The following is a 20,140-nucleotide window of genomic DNA, read 5'->3' as shown; positions in this document are numbered from 1 at the left end:
TGATCGTGGATTGTTTATTTGAATACAATATAAATATAAAAAACGCATCATGTGTATATACCTGGCGACTGATCTGAGAGAACTGTACGACATGAATAACTTGTCAAATACAGGGCAATAATGGGCTAGATTATCTTTGTATAAAAGTACAAAAAGCCTTGGACGCTCGATGAAAATCTTTGACACCCTCACAAATTCGTGCACAGAGGGCTACCCTTATTCTTTGGTGGCTCAGAGTCCGAAGTTTTCGAGCTCAAACTCCCCCTGGAGTCTGACGCGTCGTCGTGCAGCCTCAACCTATCCCGTAAATCCTGCAAACTTCCAAAACCAGAAGAAGACGCTTGATCCCGCGAAGGCGAAGAGTACTCCACGGGTTGCATCAGCTTCCTTAGCCGAAAATTTCGGTTCTCCTCCATCTCCTCGTAGTAGCTCGTCATCGGAGATCGGTAAGCAAAACGATTTTCATCCAACAGCTCGCCACTGGGAGTCCCGTCCAAATGTTGCGTCGCGACCATCACCATTGGCGACCGAAGCGATCCCTTTGTAGAGTCCTCGACCTTTGGTTCGTAAGAATTGACGAGTGGAATACCTATCTCGTTGAAGTCGCCTTTCGACACAGGTCGCTCCCCCTGGGAGCCGCTGGTCCCAGTTTGCGGACTGTTGTGCTTCGAGGACCTGGCTAGTCTTGGGTCGCCGTAGTTTTCTGGATTCGGGAAGCGCCTCTCACCCGTCGGCTGGATTCTCTGCGGAGGCCTGCTCAGCTCGTCCAGGCTCGAGGTCGGCAACGGCTTTTCGGACTCGCTCCCGCCATCCGAATCCAGCCCTAGAGGTCTGTACGAGACTTTCGATCGCTTGCTCCGACCGTCGTCTGAACTATCCTCGTCGGTGCTGGGCTCCTCCGCTTCCCCCTTGGACTGCTGTCCGTACTCTGGTCTTCCCGAGGACTTCCCTTCGTCGCTCACACTCGCGACTGGACCGTTAGCCTTGCCCAAGGGGTTTTCCACCGCGATTTCCGGATCCAACGAGCCAACTTCGGGACCTATCAACAAAAAATGCTTCGATGAACAAAAATGGCCACTTGATTACTTGTTAGGCGAGCAGTTTTACAAAAGCACCTGCTTCTTCCTGATCGTCTCTTGGTGTTCCTTCCCAAGGCGATGGGTCATGGGTCTGGAGCAATGGCTCGACCTGGGCTCTCGCCACATTGACCATCTCCGTCTGCTCGGGTTGTCCCTCCTCCTCGATGGGATCGTAAATCTCGAGATCCTTGCTGAACAGCCAGGTGGCCACTTTGAGCAGAGCCCCAAGGAAAATCAGTCCGGCCGTCAAGAAGCACAGGTAACTGGCCAAGCTCGGCCGGTGGAGGTGGCAAACGCTCAATCCCCAGTGCCAGCAGGTGGATTCCACGAGTTTGTCGTACCCGATCTTCCCCGGCACGTAGGCGAGGAGGCCCAAGATAGTCAGCCCGTAGCCGATCGCCAGCGCTTTGTCCTGGACGTTGACGCTTCGCAGGACCACTAGCAGATCCCCGACCACCGTCGAAGCTACCGCGGCGTACACCAGCATCGTCATTATCTGGAGCCCACGTTGAGTTGGAGGACCATTACTATACCCTCGACACGTACAGATATCGTAAAAGTATACTCACCTCGTGTATCAGCCAGCCCGCTTGACAACTGTCCGAGTCGCACGGCCCATCTCTAGCGTCGCCCTTTTCAACTCCGATGCAGGAACAGTTGTAGTATACTTGAGTGCCGTATTGGTTATCCACGGACGTGCAGCCAGCGTGGCAGGGGCTGTAGAACGTCCACTCGCCTCTGCTGTCGCACACGGGACGAAAGTCCGCGTCTCGCGTACACTGGCAGTCCTTGTTGCAATACTCCCTCGGAGAGACCCTGAAAAGTGACAATAATCCATCATGAGTACGCGCAATACTACGGAGCCACGGGAGACTCACGATCCTCTGTTGGGAAAGCCCCGGATGCGCGCTTTTTCGCAGTCGTTGAAGGCGAGGCCGAGCACGACGAGAGCCGACAAAAGCAGCACTGCCAGGCTGTAAATCACCAAGGTCCTTGCCCCTGGCTTGGCGCGTCCGATCAATAAACCAGCCACGACAATCGCCAGTCCAATCAACAGTGGCCTCGTCGTTGCTGAACAATCAGAAAAAATAGAAAAATGATCAACTCATCTGAATGGCCTTTCCAAGTTCAAGGAAATAAATCTTACTAGCGATCAGCCGCGAGAGCAGAGGATCCCCGAAGCCCAGGAGTCGGCCGGTGGGCCGTGGCGCGAGGAACCTCGACTCGAGCAGGACGTTCTCGTTGGCGGAGAAGTTGACCAGCGCCGTCAGAACAAAGACAGCGGCCAGGACGTTGCACACGAGGATCTTGTTGGTCACGAGTCTCGCCAGGGAGGGTACGAAGGCCGTACTGCCGACCTTTATCGACGCCAACCTGCGCGAGTTCCTCAACGTACCGGATTCGTGGAGTATCGTGGCTGCCGCCTGCTCCACCATCTAAACGAGTGCCCAATTGGGGTATTATCGAATGGTTAGTGTATACACGCGTATAAGTGTACGGCACACATGGCAAACCTCGGATGGCAGTTTTCTCGGAAAAATGGCCATTAGGACGCCGGGGATGGCCAGTAGGACGGCGAAGATCGGCCAGCCGAGCCACCACGCGCCAAACTGATCCCGATACGATTTCACGGAACTGAGATCGTCGGCGTCTATTCTGAGGATCGGAAGCGACTGATGTGTTATTTTGCACTTTGGTATCTGGAGAATAGGCGATAAAATAGGTACCGTTGCAACGACCAGCCGAGCAGGTAGCCCAGGGCGTTGCCCAGCACCTTCGCGGCTATCGCAACGCCCAAATAAGCCGAGACGTGCACTTTCTTCGTGTTGTCGTCGAGGTAGGAGAGCCCGAGGGCGCAGTAGGCAACGTGGGCCATTCCCGAGACAACCTGCATAACGATGACCAGGAAGAGGGTCGAGTAGCGCGGCACGTCCTCCTTGTTGATCGCTCTTAGAGGCAGCATGGGCGAACACAGCTCGGGACTGTCTTCTGTTGGGGGCAAAAAATGGCTACACTCGTGACATTTTTACTCTTTTTGTTTTCGTGACTGTAAAAGATGAAGTACCCGCGTATATGGAAGCGTGAGTCATATCGTCGGTGTCTACAAGTCGTTCATCCCAGCGAGATATGCGAGGGATCACGCAGCCCAAGAGTCCGGCGCACTGCAGGAGCGTCAGCCCACCGAGCCAGGCGGCGCGGTGAATCCGGTCTCCCCAGTACGCGACCGCCAACCCGATCAAAACAGGCGTGACATCCGACACGTACAACACCCATCCTAAAATGTGTTTCAATTGCTTTATGTATATGGAGATTCGGTGGTGGGGGGGGGGGTGTGCGGTGTACCCATGACGTGGGGATCGATTTGGAACCTCCGGGAGATGGTGGCGCTGGCGACGTAAAAGTAAGCCTGGATGGCAGCCTGGAGGAATCCGATGCTGCACAATAGGGCGAGGAGTACCCGGCGCGTCGCGAACTTGGCCAGTCCTTGGAGCCGGTACTGCGCGCAGCCGCAATCTATCGATTCCATCGTCAGGGAGTTGGCCGGCCCGGCCAGTCCAATGCCCTCCTCCTCTGTGCGCGCTGTCTCATTTGCAGGACTCTGCGACATTACCTCTTATACTGCCACAGGCTGCAAAATGGGAACAAAATACATCGATTACTGGACTGCTGTTTTTCGGTACTTTACGCAATCAACCATGTCAGTGAAACCTTATCCGTTGCAAATGTATCAATGAGGATGATCGTGAGCAAAGAAGCAAGGGATATTGCGTCATTGGGCTTTTACTGCATCTTATTTAATATTGAGTCCATACGCACGGTGTGATAATTGGCGATGGAGTCCCACGATGGATGACTCAGTTAGTCAAGATTGATTGCAGGTGATGAGTAACACCGATTGTTTTATAATGTAGGTATAGGTACAAAACGTCATATATCCAGCCAAAAAGTTGTCATTTGTCATACCACTACCACGCCCGGAATAAGGATTTCAAATCGAGGTGCAATAACAATATGTACCTCAATAGTTTCACTAGCGGCCGAATAACTGATCGATATGTCGAGTATGAGGCGTGTACACTTGTTATCACGGCGCACCCGTCGACTTCGGTCTCGAACTCTATCTCAGTGTATCGGAATTAACGCTTTACCCGATGGATAAATAAACATGTACGTGTTTGTTTCAGCGCAATGTCAACTAATTTTTTTATTTCAATTTTCGTTAAAAACGCACGGTATTTACTCTTTCGAAAAACTTGTGTGTTTTCGATTTCGAAAAAAAAAAAAAAAAACAAAAAAAAAAAATGTTTGTTTACTTTAACTATACACTCGATCCCACAAATGTATACTATTTGGGTCAACTGGTTAAACAACAGTAACCATCGTAATAATAAAAATAAAATCATGTGTTTATTTTTCTTTAGTGCTTACCTCAATGAAAATGCAACAAACAGCAGTTGCGAATCGGTTTAGTCAATCAAAACACTTTTCCGGAGATTTTTCGTACGATCGGCAGAAAAATGTTCAAAAAAGAGCTTCATGTCACCGGGGTAATGCGAGAATCAACGACGCGCACTCACTGCCGTGGTAAGAGAAAGAGAAAAAAATTCGACGTAGAATACAATACCTGGAGAGACACTTGCCAACGCGAGGCTAAGCTGACACATTCTGCCGCCACTGTGTTATCTGTCGCGGGTTTAGATAAGCGATGCCTATCTCTTTCGAGCGATAAGTGGGATGAGCCATTTCGGTGTTTGTGTATTTCTTTTTTGTACGTACAATATATGGTATGTATATGTATACACGAATGTGGGTTTCTCGAATACGTGGATGAAAAAGCCGTGAGCGTGCGTGACGCGCTTAAATGTAAGAGTAATTTAGGTATACAATTTGGTGTACAATCACCTGTGGTATAGGATACAGGTATAGATACGGGCGCTCGCGAGAAGGCCAAAGTGACTACTCGCGCGATGGTACACGGTTGTGACTGTTACACCCGTACATAGTATAACATAGGTGTATTTTCCGATAATAGGGCCGGTTGACTCAGCCTGTACTTGTACACGATATGTGTATACTTTTTACTACGCGGTTGTGTTGTAACTAGTCGCACGCTGAACATGGCCGGCAGGATCTTGGCCTTACACTGTAATATTCACCTGTCGAAGGATTAAAAGAACAATAATAATGATAGTCCAGCACGTGACATTGCATAATATGACGTATTTTGCGCTCGAATCAGTGTTTTTTTTTTCTACAAGGTACAGGTGTAACTGTTGCATAGGAGAGTGCTTTGCGTTCGGGACTAACAGAAAAAGTAGGCCAACACCACAAGTACAAAGCGGATAATTTTTACGTTAACACGTTAAGTATATATGTGTATTAAAAAAAAAAGAATATTTTTAGCTTCAAATCTTTTTTTTTTCTACTTGTAACATCGTGATGCCCGTTGAAATGATTTTTTTTTCTCTACAGATAACATGGCATCAGTAGTGCCATTTTTCAGAAATTTAGCCGCACGTTGTTGTTTAAGAAGTATTTACAACATTTAAGCTTATTTTGCAATTAGATTAATGCACGTGGTATTTACTCAATAAACAAACACATTTATAAATTAAAATCTTTATATATGTTTCATCAATAATGTACCTTTCCTTCGTACACCACATTAAAAAAATAAAATTTTATACGTTTTACCCTATCGATATCCTCTTTCGTTTTCCATTATCTGTCCAAAAATCCACGTATATGCGGAGAAATAGCTTCCTCACGAGTAGTTGTACCTCGTGAAAAGCGGAAAAACGCTTTCTCTCCGGTCACGGGTTAGCTCTCTATCTCCTTTTGCTTCGCAAAGGAGCCTCGGGGGCGAGGGCCAAAGAGTTCACCTTAAGCACACTTAAGTCAGGGGGTGGGGGGCTCGTAAGAAAATGACGGATGCCAATTAGCATATGAAAAGCCCCGTTCGGCCGTTCTCGCCCGGGGTCAGCTGCTTCTCTCTTTCCCTCCTCTTGGCAGGGCGATCACGTTTTTGAATATTAAGGGCGGGATTACGCCGAGGGCTTAACGCGCGAAATTTAGTCCCTCCTTCTTCTTCTTCTCCCGTGTACCTCGGCGAGCGACTAACACCGCTTGGGAGGGAAAAAAATCGCCACCAACTCCCCCCAACTCGTTTTCCTTCGCTCACCGGCTTCTTCGTTTTTCCGTACGTATACCCCGATGTTCCCTGCAGTCCTCTCTCTCTCTCTCGGGGTGCAAAGCTCTTTCTCATCGAGTCTTTGCGCGGCGCTAGATTAATCTGAATAATATTCAAGCCCCCCCCCACCTGCCTGGGGGTACACTCGGGCCATTTTTTGTTGTTAAGGCAGGTGTCCGATGCGAATAAACCACCCTGACGAATGATTTTGCTTTTTCACGAACATTTCCCATCGATCCGAGTAAGGAGGCTTTCACTCCGATATTTTTTTTTTTTTTTCTTATTTGCCCACGTTTTTGAGGATGGACAAAAAAGGCAGAGCCATGTGTGGTCAAGAAAATTCGACGCACCCGTTGAAACTGTTGCTCAAGTAACGAGAAAACACCACGAATGGCCGGAAAAGCCCTTCAATCAGCTTAAAACGCCCAAAGGCCGCAGCAGTGGTGGAGGTAATAAAATTACTATTTCGCACAAAATGGGGGGGTAGGGTGTAATGTGATGAAAGCCAGCGTCGAAAGGAGAAAAGCTCTGTTTTTATCTCGATAATTAAAGTCGGGCCTTTTGGAAGGTGTGCGTGCACTGGTGAAACGAAGCTTTTTATTCGCTGACGGAGCCAACCGGAGGAGGAGAGAAAAGCCCAAGACCCAAGTCAACGGCAGCGGTGGCATGTTGACGATACAAATATTTAGAGGGCTCGCGTTGCCCGGCACATATATGTATACATGTAGCGGTCAGCACCCGATGTTATTAGTAAATTAACCGACATCAAAGAAAACGCGGACTCGGGTCACTTACTCCGGTTAATGGAAAGGCCTCTACAGCTGTGACGTATACGCGTGCACGCGCTTCCTCTTGCGCCCTCTTCCTCGCTTTCTCCGACAAATTTGTACGTCGAATGGACCGCACTGGCGAGGATGGGTTGAGAAACTTGATTCACGTTAAAATCGCTGGGATGGACGGCAAGTAAAGTGACGAGCAGATGAGTATTTTTTTTTTTTTTTCCTCTTGACAACGAGATGGCTGTTTTTTTTTAACGTGATTTAACAGCGATTGATAATAAAAAAAAAAGACAGCTAGGCTGAAATATTTTCCTCGGGAGAAAAAGAAGAAAAACAGTTCTAAAGTTAGAAAAAACTCGCGGTGCACAAATGTATACGCGTATACTCTCTCGGCTCGGGCTTTTAATTGTAAAATACTGTGATCCGATGGGCGTCGGGGAAGTCTTATGGAAGAACTTGGTGTAATCCTGGTGTAAGAGCCCGACGTGTGCGAAAGAAAAAGAAAATAAGAAGGGGGTACATACAACTCGTTGGCATCACGTGCTACGCGTATATATACCCGGTGTACGGAAAAAAAAAAAAAAAAAAAAAAAAAAAAAAAAAAAAAGAAAGGTCCTTCGTCCTTGGAGATTAATCGATGCAAAAAGTTGGTGAAGAAAGGGAAGAGGGGCAAAAATCGGCCTCCCCGAAAATCTTAGCGAGGGGGATTACAACTGGAGTTCAAGTCCCGCGAAGGGGCTGCCCTATATATATCTCTCGGCCTCTCTCGTTCCTGCACGCGACCCCGTAACGCTTAATTTTTCCCTCGATTTTTTAATCTCCCGGTAAATATCGTCCCAGGACGGCTCTCCCCCGATCCATTTTCTCTCCTCATCCCCTGTTAATACACACACACACACACACACACACACACACACCTACAGCATCTTTTTTCCTCTCTGCTTCTTACCGCCGAGCAGCCACTTGGTCCGGAAAGTCCGGGACGAACAAACCATCAAAGGAGAACCCATTTAAAAACCTCATCAATGCCTAAGCCCCCGTGCCCCAGACCCGTAAGAACTAATCCCTCCTATTTTAACGCGCGCGGGGGTAGGGGCGCTGCTCCTGTCGGGCCTCCGAGGAATCGGTGCTCCACCTACCCACGCTTTTAAGAGTAAGACTCTCCAACGTCCTCCTCTCGTTGTCTTTGCCAAAGGAGCGCCTTTGTTGGCGGATACCCGGAGGTTTTATTATTTCGACGACCAGGTCCATGTGACGCTTCTTCCCTATCGTGGTGAGGAAAAATTGCGGAAAATTGTGCGAACGACCTTTTCTCGCGAACCACGCCCACCTTTTGACTCATTTTACGTTTCTTTTTTCTTTCCCTTGTTGGAGCTTTTAGGATTTTTCTTTCTTTCGAAGCACCACCAGTGAGCCTGAAAAAGAAAAAAAACTATTGTTAAAGTGCACCAGAAAAAAAATTACTAGATTTTTTTTTTTTTTTACGCTGTAACCGTGTATTAAAAACAAAAAGCCACGTACACGTTGCCGTTATTCGTGAATTAAACCGATAACTAAAAAATCCATCCAATAATTGAATTACTCTTCTCGCCGGAAGCCCTTCCATATCCATTGATGCTACAGTGTAATTAAAAAAAAGAATGTAATAAAATGAAAAAAAAAAAAAAAAAAAGCTAGCGTATCGTGCAGTGGGGAAAAATCAAATTTGAAGTTCAATCGAGCAAAAACACGATTAATCAAAGCTCGAGCGAGCAGTTGCAAAAAGGGATCGAAAAGCATCTCATCCCCTTCACCCTCTCCGGGGTGTAGGTGTATTTGGTCCACGCACGTCGCTCGGCTGCAAAAACGAAAAAAAAAACCCAACCGAAATATAGAGCGGGGGATAAGTGGAGGGGCAAAAAGCGCAGCTTTTCGAGTACACGCGGAGGGTAGGAGCATCCCGGCGATTTAATCTCCAAGCGTCGCGTGTGCCCGAACGTCAGGCAGGGGTATATAGGGGAACAAAACTGAAGGGTGTTTGACCACCCGGCCGCGAATCTCGAGTGTTGGGCTAACATTCATAATGAAATTAATCTGCAGGGGGGGCGCTCGTGGATAGCTGTGGTTACCTACTGCACCTCGATTTCAATGATTTGTTTGCACACGTGGGGTTTTCGACGAAAACAGCGTCCATGGTATAATATGTGGATGCGCAGTTTGCGCGATCAACGACAAGTGTCTACAGTCAAAGTCGAGCAGAGGCCAATTTGAATGGGTCTCAGGATCGGAAAGGAGAAGGAAAAATCCTAACGAGTCGAAAGCTCCTCCCTTCGTCCTTTGAGAGTCGCATATTTTTTTCCCTCCCCCAACGCACCTCTCTCGCGAGAGTTTTAAAAATCAACAAAGCTCCGGTGGTGGTAGCGCCAGTCAAAGTGTATCGCTCGAGCGTCAGATCAAACGGCGCTGTCGATAATTGGTTGAAGCGATCCTCTCGTTTGAGGATTACGCGCCTTCTTTCTCGAGCGACGAGCGCAAATAGAGGAGAAAAAAAAAGCGGCCTCTCCTGGTGCTTATGTTGTCTTACACTCGCGGGTTCCTTTGCTCTCTCTCTCTCTCTCTCTCTTTGCCTCTTGGTCTGCTTATTTTTGCGCCGAGGAAAAAAAGGCGGCGTTTGAATTTCCCGGAGCAAAGGTAAAGAGACGCCGGGAAGGAAAAAAAAAGAGAGAGCTTGCGGCGGGAGGGTTGGGGAGAGCTTTCTCTGTCGCGACGTTTTTAATTTTGTCCAATTCGAGGGAAACAAAAATAATAACAACAACAAAAGAAGAAGAAGAAGAAGAAGAATGTACGGGTGTATCGGGAAGAAATCGTTGGAAAAGCCCCCGCCGGAGAGCGGTGAGTATATTTCGAGGGCGGTCTTCCGCGCTAATTCAAATGAAATCTCCGTCTCGGTGTGATCCCTCGTTTCGCGCGGGAAAACTCGACTCGAGGAGAAAAAGAGACCGTACAAGGGAGTTGCAGCACCACCGACCGGAAGAAAGGGGTTAGCCTCTAATTGTTTTGTTAAATGACGCGCGAGTAAGAATCCCCGGCCACTCTCGACATCGCTCTCGTCCGTCTTAATTCTTAGCTCTCTCTCTCTCTAAGACTCTCTCTTAATTTCTTATTTCTCCTGGCCTCAATCCTCCCCCTCCCCCCACCACGCGGTGCCAAGCAGCCAGCGCAATTTATACTCGTCTTTATGTATTCCTCTGGCCGGTATGTATAAGGTGCCGCCTCGAGGTAACAGCAGAGATTGGAAAAAGGGAGAGAGAGAAAACGGTGAATACCGGGCTTAGGCCAGACAATGCTTCGCTTTTGAGAAGATACGTACAGCTACTGGCTTCGAGGACCTCTCTCTCTCTCTCTTTCGCGTTGGATATTTTAATTCTTTAAACGCGGCCCTTTCTTCCCTACGTGTACCATCCCTCCTCATTCGTTTTCAAACTTAAATTTTTTACTTCAATCGCGATTGTTTTTTTTTTTTTTTTTTTTTTTTTTTTTTTTTTTTCCACCATAATCATCACGTGATTTTGTGCCTCGAGTGCGTTGAGCAACGCGATATGGATGTTAAGACGCGTAGCCTAGTTTCGCGAGGTCCTGGACGCGCAACTATCGGGAAAGTGTCGAAAAGTCGGTATGGTCCGGATAATATACCCACACGTAGCGAGAGTAAATAAGAGTTTCCTCGACCAGCACTGCTACATATACCAAAGTACGCGCATCTCTCGAAACCAAAAGGGTCCGATCGATGGCCAATCGATCCTTACTTTCCGACTTAGGTCCCGCAACTTGTACATATACAGCCCCAGTTCCCGCGTCTAAAATCGGATTGGCCGCAGCATCGCTAAAGGCAACAAACTTACTTACGCGACCGCACCGGTACTGGTCGACCGTCTTCTCTCCCCCATCCCTTTTCTTGCTAATTGGCATAGGTATTATAACAGGATCTCCAGCATCGGCCCGATCGCCGTCGTGGAAATTAAACCGGTAATGGCCACTCGTAGGGCCGACGCGGAAAAGCGCGATCGCATGTATATACCGGCGTGTCCGACTAAGTGCTCCCGAGTCAACGTTTCGTCAGCCACGAGATGGACAAGGCCTAGGGGGGGGGGGGAGGATCGATGCAAAAGCAAAGAGGGACCGATGAAACTCCTCTCGCGAAATTGACTCGTAATTGGCCGGGGATGTACACCAGTTTCGCACAGGAGCTTCTTCTTCTACTACGCTCGCTCGGGGTGTAGGTATATAAAGACACTCCGTGCCCCCCACCCCCCGGGTCTGGGTAAATATTGGCCGCTTATATCGATCCTCGTGCCGAGAGAAGGAGGTGATTCAATCACTCATCCATCGCTTGGGAAATACGGTGTATGTATGGTGGGCGAGGAGGGGCCCCGATGCTGTTGAAATTTAATTGTCCTTTTTGAAACTTTGGTGTTTATAGAGCCGCGCGTCCGCGGGTGTATATATACACATACGAGCGGACGCGGATCAGCAAGAGAAGTTGCGAGCCGATGCACACTGGCTCTCAAAAGTTCCGCAGCGTATGTACAGGCCGGTGTATGTACTGTCGGGGGGGTGGAGGGGAAAAAAGGTGGGTACGCGAGAGCGCGTGGAAGCGAGTTTTAATATAAATACGGAGAGGCAGTGTGGGAGGGGGGGGTATATCGGCGACGAGAAACGAAGAGAGGAGGGAGGACGGAAAGAGAAGCTGGGCTGCCATCGATGATGCTCCGCTTTATACAGTAGGGAGTACAGCTGCTAAATGGAAGTCAAGCAAGGGTTAACTCAATAGGGGCCTTAAGTGAATTACTTATCGCGCGGGGGCTATACGTGTATACTATATATAGTGTATACCTTATGTACGTACGGTGTACCTTATATATATACAGCAGAGGCCGAAAAGGGACCCCTCGAGTACGCCTATGCTCGCCCTTGGAGGCTCTTTACAGTTTGCTACACATACACTCTCTGCTGTCGTCCTCTACTCCGTTGCGGATATTATAGGGTGTATTGTTTCATTTCGTGTAGAAACTACAGTGAATTCTTTTTTGTTTTATTTTTTTATAGCACAATACTTGGAGTTCACACGCTTGTTGGCCAGTCGATTGATTTTTTACGCGTTTAAGTGGAATCCCTGGTGGTATACGCCCTCCAGCAAAACGAGCAAACGAACGCGAGGAGATACAAAGTTTCAGGGGGGGGCAATATTACCCTCCCGGTATGACGGCAAAAATGTTCGCCGCTATGCGCATTACGGCAACCAACGCGGTGCCCAAGAAAATTTAGTTATCCGCAGACGCCGCCAAGCACAGCGGAGAGTATATGGGCACAACAAAAGCTCTCGTCTCGTTTTCCGATGCTCTCGTCGGTACATCGCACACGCAGCCCTGCTAAAGATGATATTACAGATCGAACGAGTGCTCGCTACTACCCCCCCCCACAATACACTGAAACTCTCCAGACTCACGTATAAGTGTATTTTATACACGTACGCACCTGTGCACGATCGACTCTGTAAGCGTATATATACACCCCCTCGTCTTTGTGCCGTCTCGTGCTTTCTGGCCCCTGGTCCTCCCTCTCTTCCGAGCAGCAACTTCGTTATACGAGCGTCGCCGGCTTAATTGCAGCTGGCAATCGCGGCTCTCTCCGCTCAATTACGCGTCAATTAGCGAGCTGCGCGCTTCGGGAGAAAAAGCTCTCACTACCCCCCCCCCCCCCCCGACACTGGAAAAAGTTTGCAATGGACTCCTCTCTTTTTTTTCTTTTTTCTTTGTTTCCGTTTGACGATTTTTCTTCCTAGGATACATAGGTATATACATAATATATAGGTATATACAGTGGTTTTTAGGGGGGTGCAAGTGTTTTGCCGTTAAATAAACATTTACCTTGTGATGAATCGTACGACGGAGCTTGCCGTCGCAGATGGTAGCGAGGACGTTAGTTTGAAGAAAAAAAAAAAAAAAAAATCAAGCTGTAGAAACCCCCTTTTGCAAAGTTTGGGGTATTACCTGATGCACAAGAGGCGCGCCCGAAAAGATCACCGCGAGGTAGCTCATTAACAGAGCGGAGGTGCGCGCGCGACATCGATTCACCTCCGAAACTTCCACATAGGACTCGGGATTCAGCTCCTCCGCATGTATATTATACGTGCACGTAGGGCTCGCTGTGTATACGAAGAAGAGGCGACCGTGTACCGTACATAGGTATAAGGAGGACGGTGGATGCGTTGTACATCACCCCGGAAAACTTGCGGCGTAGATAACCTACTTGAGGAGTTAGCCCGCGTACATGCAAATTCGTGAATTATTATGCCCAGGGCTCCTCCCCGGCTGCAACGCATTATGCTCGCGAAGCGGGACTTTTAGTAAAACTCGGGGTGTGTAATGCATTCTCTATACGACTCTCGAAAGCCATCCTTTACCTACTCGTGCCGGTGCCCGTATTTTTTCTTTTTTCTTCAGCTCGTCTCCTCGACAATTACGTATACGATAAAGACCGAGTCTTTGAGTCATACTTAACATGTATTCGCGTCCGGGAGGAATCCCGTACCGATAATCGGGACGTGTATCGGGGAATCCTTTGAATTTCCGCGTGTCCTTCCGTCACAGTCTGCAAAGTTGGCATGTATGGGCACACGTGAAAACGCGCCCGCGACTTAACGAACGGGGAGTTCCGATAAGCCCTCCATCGCTTTGAAAAGGAGACGAGAGTAGTTACACGCAGGGGCACGGGGAGAATTCAAAATTTGGATTATGGGGAGGGGGTGGGCGTCCCCTTTTCCACGTACGACTCGCGTTTTCGCTAATATCCCGCTCGAGACGCGTCTCTATCTATTTCTCCGTGCGCGTACGACCGAGGGGCATATGGAAACGCGGGGAGGGAGATGGACGCGGCGATATACGATATTAATACGCCAGGGGTTTCCGCGCGCTCGGGCGCCCAGATAGACGACATCAAGCTGCTTAGAAAAGCGATTGAAGCTGCTCGACTCGGCGGGGCTCAGCCGAACCGATGCGTCTTTTTGCGCGGGCGTGTATACCGAATGATGCGACATTATATGCGACTCGATTTTCATATACGGTTGGCTCTGCGAACGACTTTATTGCCGATTGCGACCTCTCACTGGTCCTTTGCCGCTGTTTTACGCGTCTTTCAGCTCTTGTTGGTAAAAAAAACTTTGGCGGGAATCCGATTAGCTCGACGAGGGTAGATACCCCTATATATTTACATGTAAGCTCGTGCAAATCTATACGACGAGTCCATTTGTTTTTAAAAAACTTTTTATTTCACGAGACACGTGTGTCAAAGGCCTCGCGAGTGAGCGCCTTATAAACACAGTTGTCGGGGATTACGTGAAATAAACTCAGCTCTGTAGCCCCGATACGTACCGTAGGGGGACACGTCCTATCTACCTTACATCACGTACTGGTTTCGAGACCCATGTACAAAGGAATTCGTATGCGTTGCAAGTATTTTGAGGAAAGCTCGTGGGCAAGCTTACGATTTTCCAGGCTGGAAACCCGCTGATTTCGTGCCGCGGTCGCGATACACCGGGAACTACCGTACTTGGGTGCACATTGTGAGTGTACTTGCAAAGCTCTTGTTTTGGGTAATTTCGAAGAGCAACGGTTACGTGGAGATGATGAGGTTTATTTCTTTGAGCTTTTTTTTGGCTAGATTTGTCCGACATGGATACACAATCAAACAGGTACTTATACGTAAGAGTTAATCAATAAATAGAAAAAAGAAAAAATTCCATCCACAAAGTGAGGGATATTACACATCGAACAAAAACAGTCGCTCGAGTATACACACCTCGAATCTTGTAGCCCGAGATTCGACGACTGTGTACAACATGATATGTATGTACCATAAGAGAAAGCGAGCGCAGTGCTTTTATGTCCATGATACTGCGGAGTCGAGGATCTATAAGGACGAGGAGGAGGAGGAAGATACAAGTGCTGGGTCTCTGCTGCAGTAGTGGGTACCTATGTATACACATGTACGGGGGCCTGCACCCTCGTAAACCTGAATTTATTAACACTTGGGCACGGGGAGAGATTCGCCGAATGGTTTTCAATTTGTACCTTAACGCCCTTCGTTCGCGCATACGTGCACACCGCAAACACACACACACACACACACACGACTACTCGGTTTGGTTCCGTGGCCTCGGAACGAGGGTGGGCGCACCCGAGGGGGTGGGTCTTGAGTACCGCCAGAGAGAAAGAGAGCCTATAAACGATCGGAGGGTAAGGGGTTCATCGCGCAAAACGAGAGAGATGTCGGGCTATTGTGCACGTGTACTTATGCCAACGGGGGATAATAAGCGAGCGAGCGAAGGTGTATATATTTATATACTTACGCGCTGCTGGGGCGTCTTGGGGGGTAGGTATACATTACGATGCCGATTCTTATTTTAATGCCTCGGAATCGCGGATGCTTTTTCCCTTCCATTGTAGATACGACGGGTATTGGGTACGAGTGCGCGAGGCTCTCTGGATTTTTCTTTCGCTCCTCGTACTTTGCGTGCTCGTTACCCGAGTGTGTATTGTACACCAGTCGAGGTATAGATAGCGCTTGTGTATAAATCAATTTTGGCCTTGAATTTAAAATGTTAACGTTATCCATGGATTATTTGTACTTTTCTCGTTAAACAACGTCAACTTGAAATATTACTGCCCCACACACAAGCAGGTGCTGCTGACATCCAAGCTCCCGAGGATGTTGGGTTGCATTATGTAAGGGAGCGCATACGTATGCATCTGTCAACCGATTTTCGAATTGTCGAAAAAATTGGGGCAAAATTACGTAGTAATTGTAGGAATGATGAAGAAGATGGTCTTAACCAAATATCAAAGAATCGATAATTTAGAAGAAGAAAGTAGTCTCAAATTTTTTTTTCTTCAGCGAGTGTAAAGCGTGTTTTAGGAAATCCTGTTGGAATTTAACGTCGAATGAAAAAATCTTTGAATTTAAATTTAACTGATAATACATACTGTATGGAATGAAATACACAAACGTATTTCAAGTTAGCAGGAGCTGGTTAAATCCAATTGTTTATCAAAAATTTATCAATATTGCAACATATCGATGTAGAGAAAGTTGGATATACGGTTAAGTTGTCCTGTTTTTCAAAAGTCGCATTTTGAAGCTGTGCTATACTCTAATGGTCGTACAAAGACGTTCGTCTTGTTGATCGTAATTTCAACCCGCAAAGCTCCTTCGCGAGAGTGGCTTTTCTTATTTTCCATTTAAAAATTCCATTTCAGTCGTAAAGAGCAAGATGCATGTAAGTATCCGAGTAAAAAAAAAAAAAAAAAAAAAAAAAGAAGCAGGGATGGAGAAATAGATTCACGAGAGTGCAGAAGAAGGCTTACAAGCTACCTATACCCAGCATTGCACAGCTTTAAGGTTTTTTTATGGTGGTCGTACATGGATGTACATATAGATATATATATATATATTCCTGCAAAATGTAGGTATGTATATACAAGGGGTTTGCACCACTGCATCGACTCCTGCTCCTCCCATCTGATCCTGACTCCGTAGACACCTCACGTGCAGGTAGTGGGGCATCGTTTTCCCGAGATTTTCCCGAAAGCCCCGAGCCAGCCCAAAGCTTTCTCCTCTCGATCCATCTCCACGGGCACGAAGGCGTTCCCCGCAAGCTCCGCCTCGCGCAAGCTCCCCGGGCCGAACCTTTTCCTCCCTTCCTCTCTCGCTCACCAACCACGCCCCTCCCTCCCTCCCACCGTTTCTTTGGTGCTCTCCTCTCGCAGGGGATGAGGGATACAGTTATCTGACGGGAAAGCTCCCTCCGAGGAGGGCACTCCTCTCTTCCTTGCCCTCTAAAGCCGAGTTTGCAGCGTCTGGGTTGCGGTACCTTCCATCCCTTCCCCTCTCCAACCTCCATCGGATGCAATCGCGAGTGTATGTAGCTCCGTTGGAATCGACCAGCCGCTTTTTTCCCGCTCCCCGGGGACTCTCGTGCATTTACATGGATTTTATTTATAGGAAAGTGTCGCGTCTGTTTTATTTCCCTCGCTCCTCCAAGCTCGAAATCGCGATGGTCGGAATACGTATATACATACATTTGTATGCATATATATATAACGAGCGCGGATCCTCACCCGAGCTTTTTCCTCCTCCTCCTCCTCCTCCTCCTCCTATTTATTCCATCGGCTTCTCCGTCTCGCTGGTGCATCTCGACCGTGTAATATACCGGAGGTTGTGTATCGCGCCTAGCGAAAAGCTTTCTTTCACGCCCCGATGGAAATGCGATCTCCGCGGGTGTACCACCATTTTTTCTCCTCCGCGTGTCGAATTTCAATGAGATTCCGCGCGCACCAACTTTTCTTTTCCATAAAAGCTCTTTGTAAGAGCTCCCCGTGTGCGGGAGGCAATGTATTCTCGTGGAAAAGAGAAACGTAGTTTTTAATTAAATCATATCTTTATTGTTGGTAAACAAAGCAGATATATACTTTTTCCAGATAAAAAGAGTTGCACTAATCACTAGTGATGATTACGGCTAATCGAAAAGTACGAGATACCAAAAAAAAAAAAACAGACAACAGCAGATAGCCTCTTTCTCGTTTCCACGGATTAGATAAGATAGACAGGAAGCACCCCGGGAAACGGAAAGATACATCGTACGAAACGGAAACTCTTGGTCTCTACCAGCGCACCAATAACCGTATGTATATAATCAGCCAAAATGTCATGTCAACGTCCAGCATGCGCTCCGAAGGACCATCCCTTTTTGAAGGATAGAGGGAAAAAAAAAAGGCAAACCCACAATCGACCCAATACCCTCTCCCCGAAGCCAGACCTCCCTCTCTTATACCGTACACTTAATCTGCCCTCCACCGATCCTCCGGCAGCGGCAGCTTCTTATCTCTCGGAGGGAGGAAGGTCGGGTGCATGCGCGCACAGCCCCGACCGGGCGGAGGACAACATCTCCTCTCCGGACCAATCCACTGCTCGGGCGAACCTCGAGACCTCGTCCCCGTGGCCGGCCACCGACACAACTCGCCCCGGAACGGGGGATGACGACCAGGTGGGGGTGCCTCCACCGCCTAAGGAACGCATATATATATATACATATCCCTCTCCCTCTGCCCGTGCATGTATACATGTGCGCGTGGGGGGAGGATTGCGCGCGCGCGTATCACGGGGAGGGAGCAAAAGTGCCGCCGCTCCGGAGCGTGGATGTGTACACGTACGTTTCCGCGCACGTATACGAGCGTATAGGGTCTATAAGCCGCGCTCCCGGTCAGTCGCGGCTCGAGCGCCGCACGGTGCGAACGTTGGGCACGCGAGAGCTCTCGATCTCGGCGAACGCGCCGGGTTTTACGCTAATATCAATGGGGTGTTCGCGTGCACGAGTCTTTTGACCAAGTTGCTCAATGACACTGGATGGGTAATGTAAGACTGTGAACCGCGGTGGTGATGTTATTCGGGGGGAAACAATGAGGGGGAAGCTGGAAATTTCGGTCCAATCACGTTTGACAATCATGTCGGGGGTAATCCCTTGTCTGAGATCCACAAGTGACGTGTTTACGTGATGTACGCGGATGTAACGCTCGACGAGCGAGTTTCCGATGCGTGTGCGCGGGTGATAAGGGGCAGAACTGAAGTTTGACGGTAAAATTACCAAGTCGAGGTGATTGGGTTTTTTTTTTTTTTTTCTTGATCGTCAAATACTTTTCATCCACGGTCGTGTGATGAATTTTTCGTACAAAGATTGTTTGGTGCTGTGTCATTTGATCACCAGTGCGACTGGAAACCGAGTAGTTGAAAATCTTAAAAAAGTGTCCGAGGTACGTTTGCCAGTACTTGTCACGTTTGACCATCGATCCCAATAAGGAAAATCCAAAGTGTAGTCATTGCGCGCAGATGCGAGACAATAATATATAATATAATCAAGTGTAGAAAATAAAAATCTCAAAACGAGCATGTAAAGTATGAAAAGCTGCGACTTACGGTGCTTCCGTGTGCTTTTAACGGTGATACAAAAAATAGGAAGAAAGTGACGAGATAACACCTTTTTTTTCCGATCGTCGTGTCGTCTACCTCATTTGGGTGCAGACTGTTTGGTGCCCTCTTTGCAATGCAATGACGAGGATCATGATGATGATGGTGCTACCGTTCGCGGCGACAAAAAGGATGAGCCACCAATTGCCTCCGAGCAGTAATTTTTCGATGCCGCGCCGGGGCGGGCTTTCATAATAGAGCCGGGGTCCAGCGTTTACCCGTATACGGTGTACCAGAGCTAAAAATAAAGGAAGGAGCCAAAAAAGGTGCATCAAGGAGGAGGAGGAGGAGTCGAGAAGCCGGTGCGGATGGAGGTAGCAGGAGTGGACCGGCAGCAGCTTCCGTAATAGCAAGCGGACACCGCGAGGAGGAGAAGGGGGAGCAGAAAAAGGAGAGCAGCAAAGGGGGGAGACAGGAGAGTTTCGGGCCGAGGACTCCTGGCGGAGTGAGGTGATGGATTTTCAGAGCGCGATGGAGACTTTTGCCGAAGCCTGGGTGGCTGCCACGGGTGGCAACGCCAAGAACGATCAGGTTCAGGTAAATCGAGTAGACTGTGTGTTGCACCCCTCGAGTGCTTTTTTACATGCACATACGTACATATATACATAGTATATAATATAACAAGCGAGTGGTGGTGCACGATTTTGCATCGCAAAAGGGTGACCTCGGATTTCAAGGACGTCGCGATTCTCCCTTTTTTTTCATTTTTATTCCTCGGCTAGCGATTGAGATTTCGGCCGCGGTTGGGGGGTCTTTTTTCCATCCGTTTCCACAAAGACGTATAGGGTGACGACGAGTTGACCGGTAAAGTCACGCATAATCGGGTTCCCCTCTCCACGCGCCGGATCTAATTACCGTCACGGGCTCTTATAAACGATTACCCCCGATCGACCTGTTGGGCGATGGGCCGATTTCGGTAGCACATCTTTTTATGACCTACTCGATCTAGCGACCTTGCTTCAACGTGTTAATCGCAAAGTATCGCTTTTTCGAAACGACAAAGTCAAGTGAATAAACAAAGTGCGATACGGTAA

General features: G+C 48.3%; 2 protein-coding genes across 6 annotated transcripts in view; one reads left to right on the top strand and one right to left on the bottom strand.

Annotated features, from left to right (window-relative positions):
- LOC106643736 (solute carrier organic anion transporter family member 2A1) lies at positions 1 to 3,704 on the bottom strand. The gene is made up of 9 exons (XM_089594210.1): positions 3,423 to 3,704; positions 3,145 to 3,354; positions 2,807 to 3,068; positions 2,594 to 2,735; positions 2,227 to 2,515; positions 1,958 to 2,150; positions 1,649 to 1,895; positions 1,116 to 1,575; positions 1 to 1,039 (listed from the first exon to the last, which is right to left on the bottom strand). The coding sequence occupies exons 1-9, from the start codon at positions 3,685 to 3,687 to the stop codon at positions 189 to 191; spliced, it is 2,919 nt and encodes a 972-aa protein (XP_089450336.1). The 5' UTR covers positions 3,688 to 3,704; the 3' UTR covers positions 1 to 188.
- Positions 3,705 to 19,373: 15,669 nt separating this feature from the next.
- dve (SATB1_N and homeodomain domain-containing protein dve) overlaps positions 19,374 to 20,140 on the top strand; it is a 38,682-nt gene continuing 37,915 nt past the window's right edge. For all 5 annotated transcript variants that reach the window (XM_089590914.1, XM_089590910.1, XM_089590901.1 and 2 more), the window contains exon 1: positions 19,374 to 19,643. In XM_089590914.1, the coding sequence (XP_089447040.1) occupies positions 19,560 to 19,643 (84 nt within the window). In that variant the 5' untranslated portion in view covers positions 19,374 to 19,559. The remainder of the gene's footprint in view (positions 19,644 to 20,140) is intronic.

This window comes from Copidosoma floridanum, unplaced genomic scaffold (genome assembly GCF_036245765.1).
Source record: "Copidosoma floridanum isolate Cflo_tuat_1 unplaced genomic scaffold, Cflo_Japanese_pri ptg000001l, whole genome shotgun sequence".
NCBI lineage: Eukaryota > Metazoa > Arthropoda > Insecta > Hymenoptera > Encyrtidae > Copidosoma > Copidosoma floridanum.
This window is presented reverse-complemented; position numbering and strand designations above follow the sequence as displayed.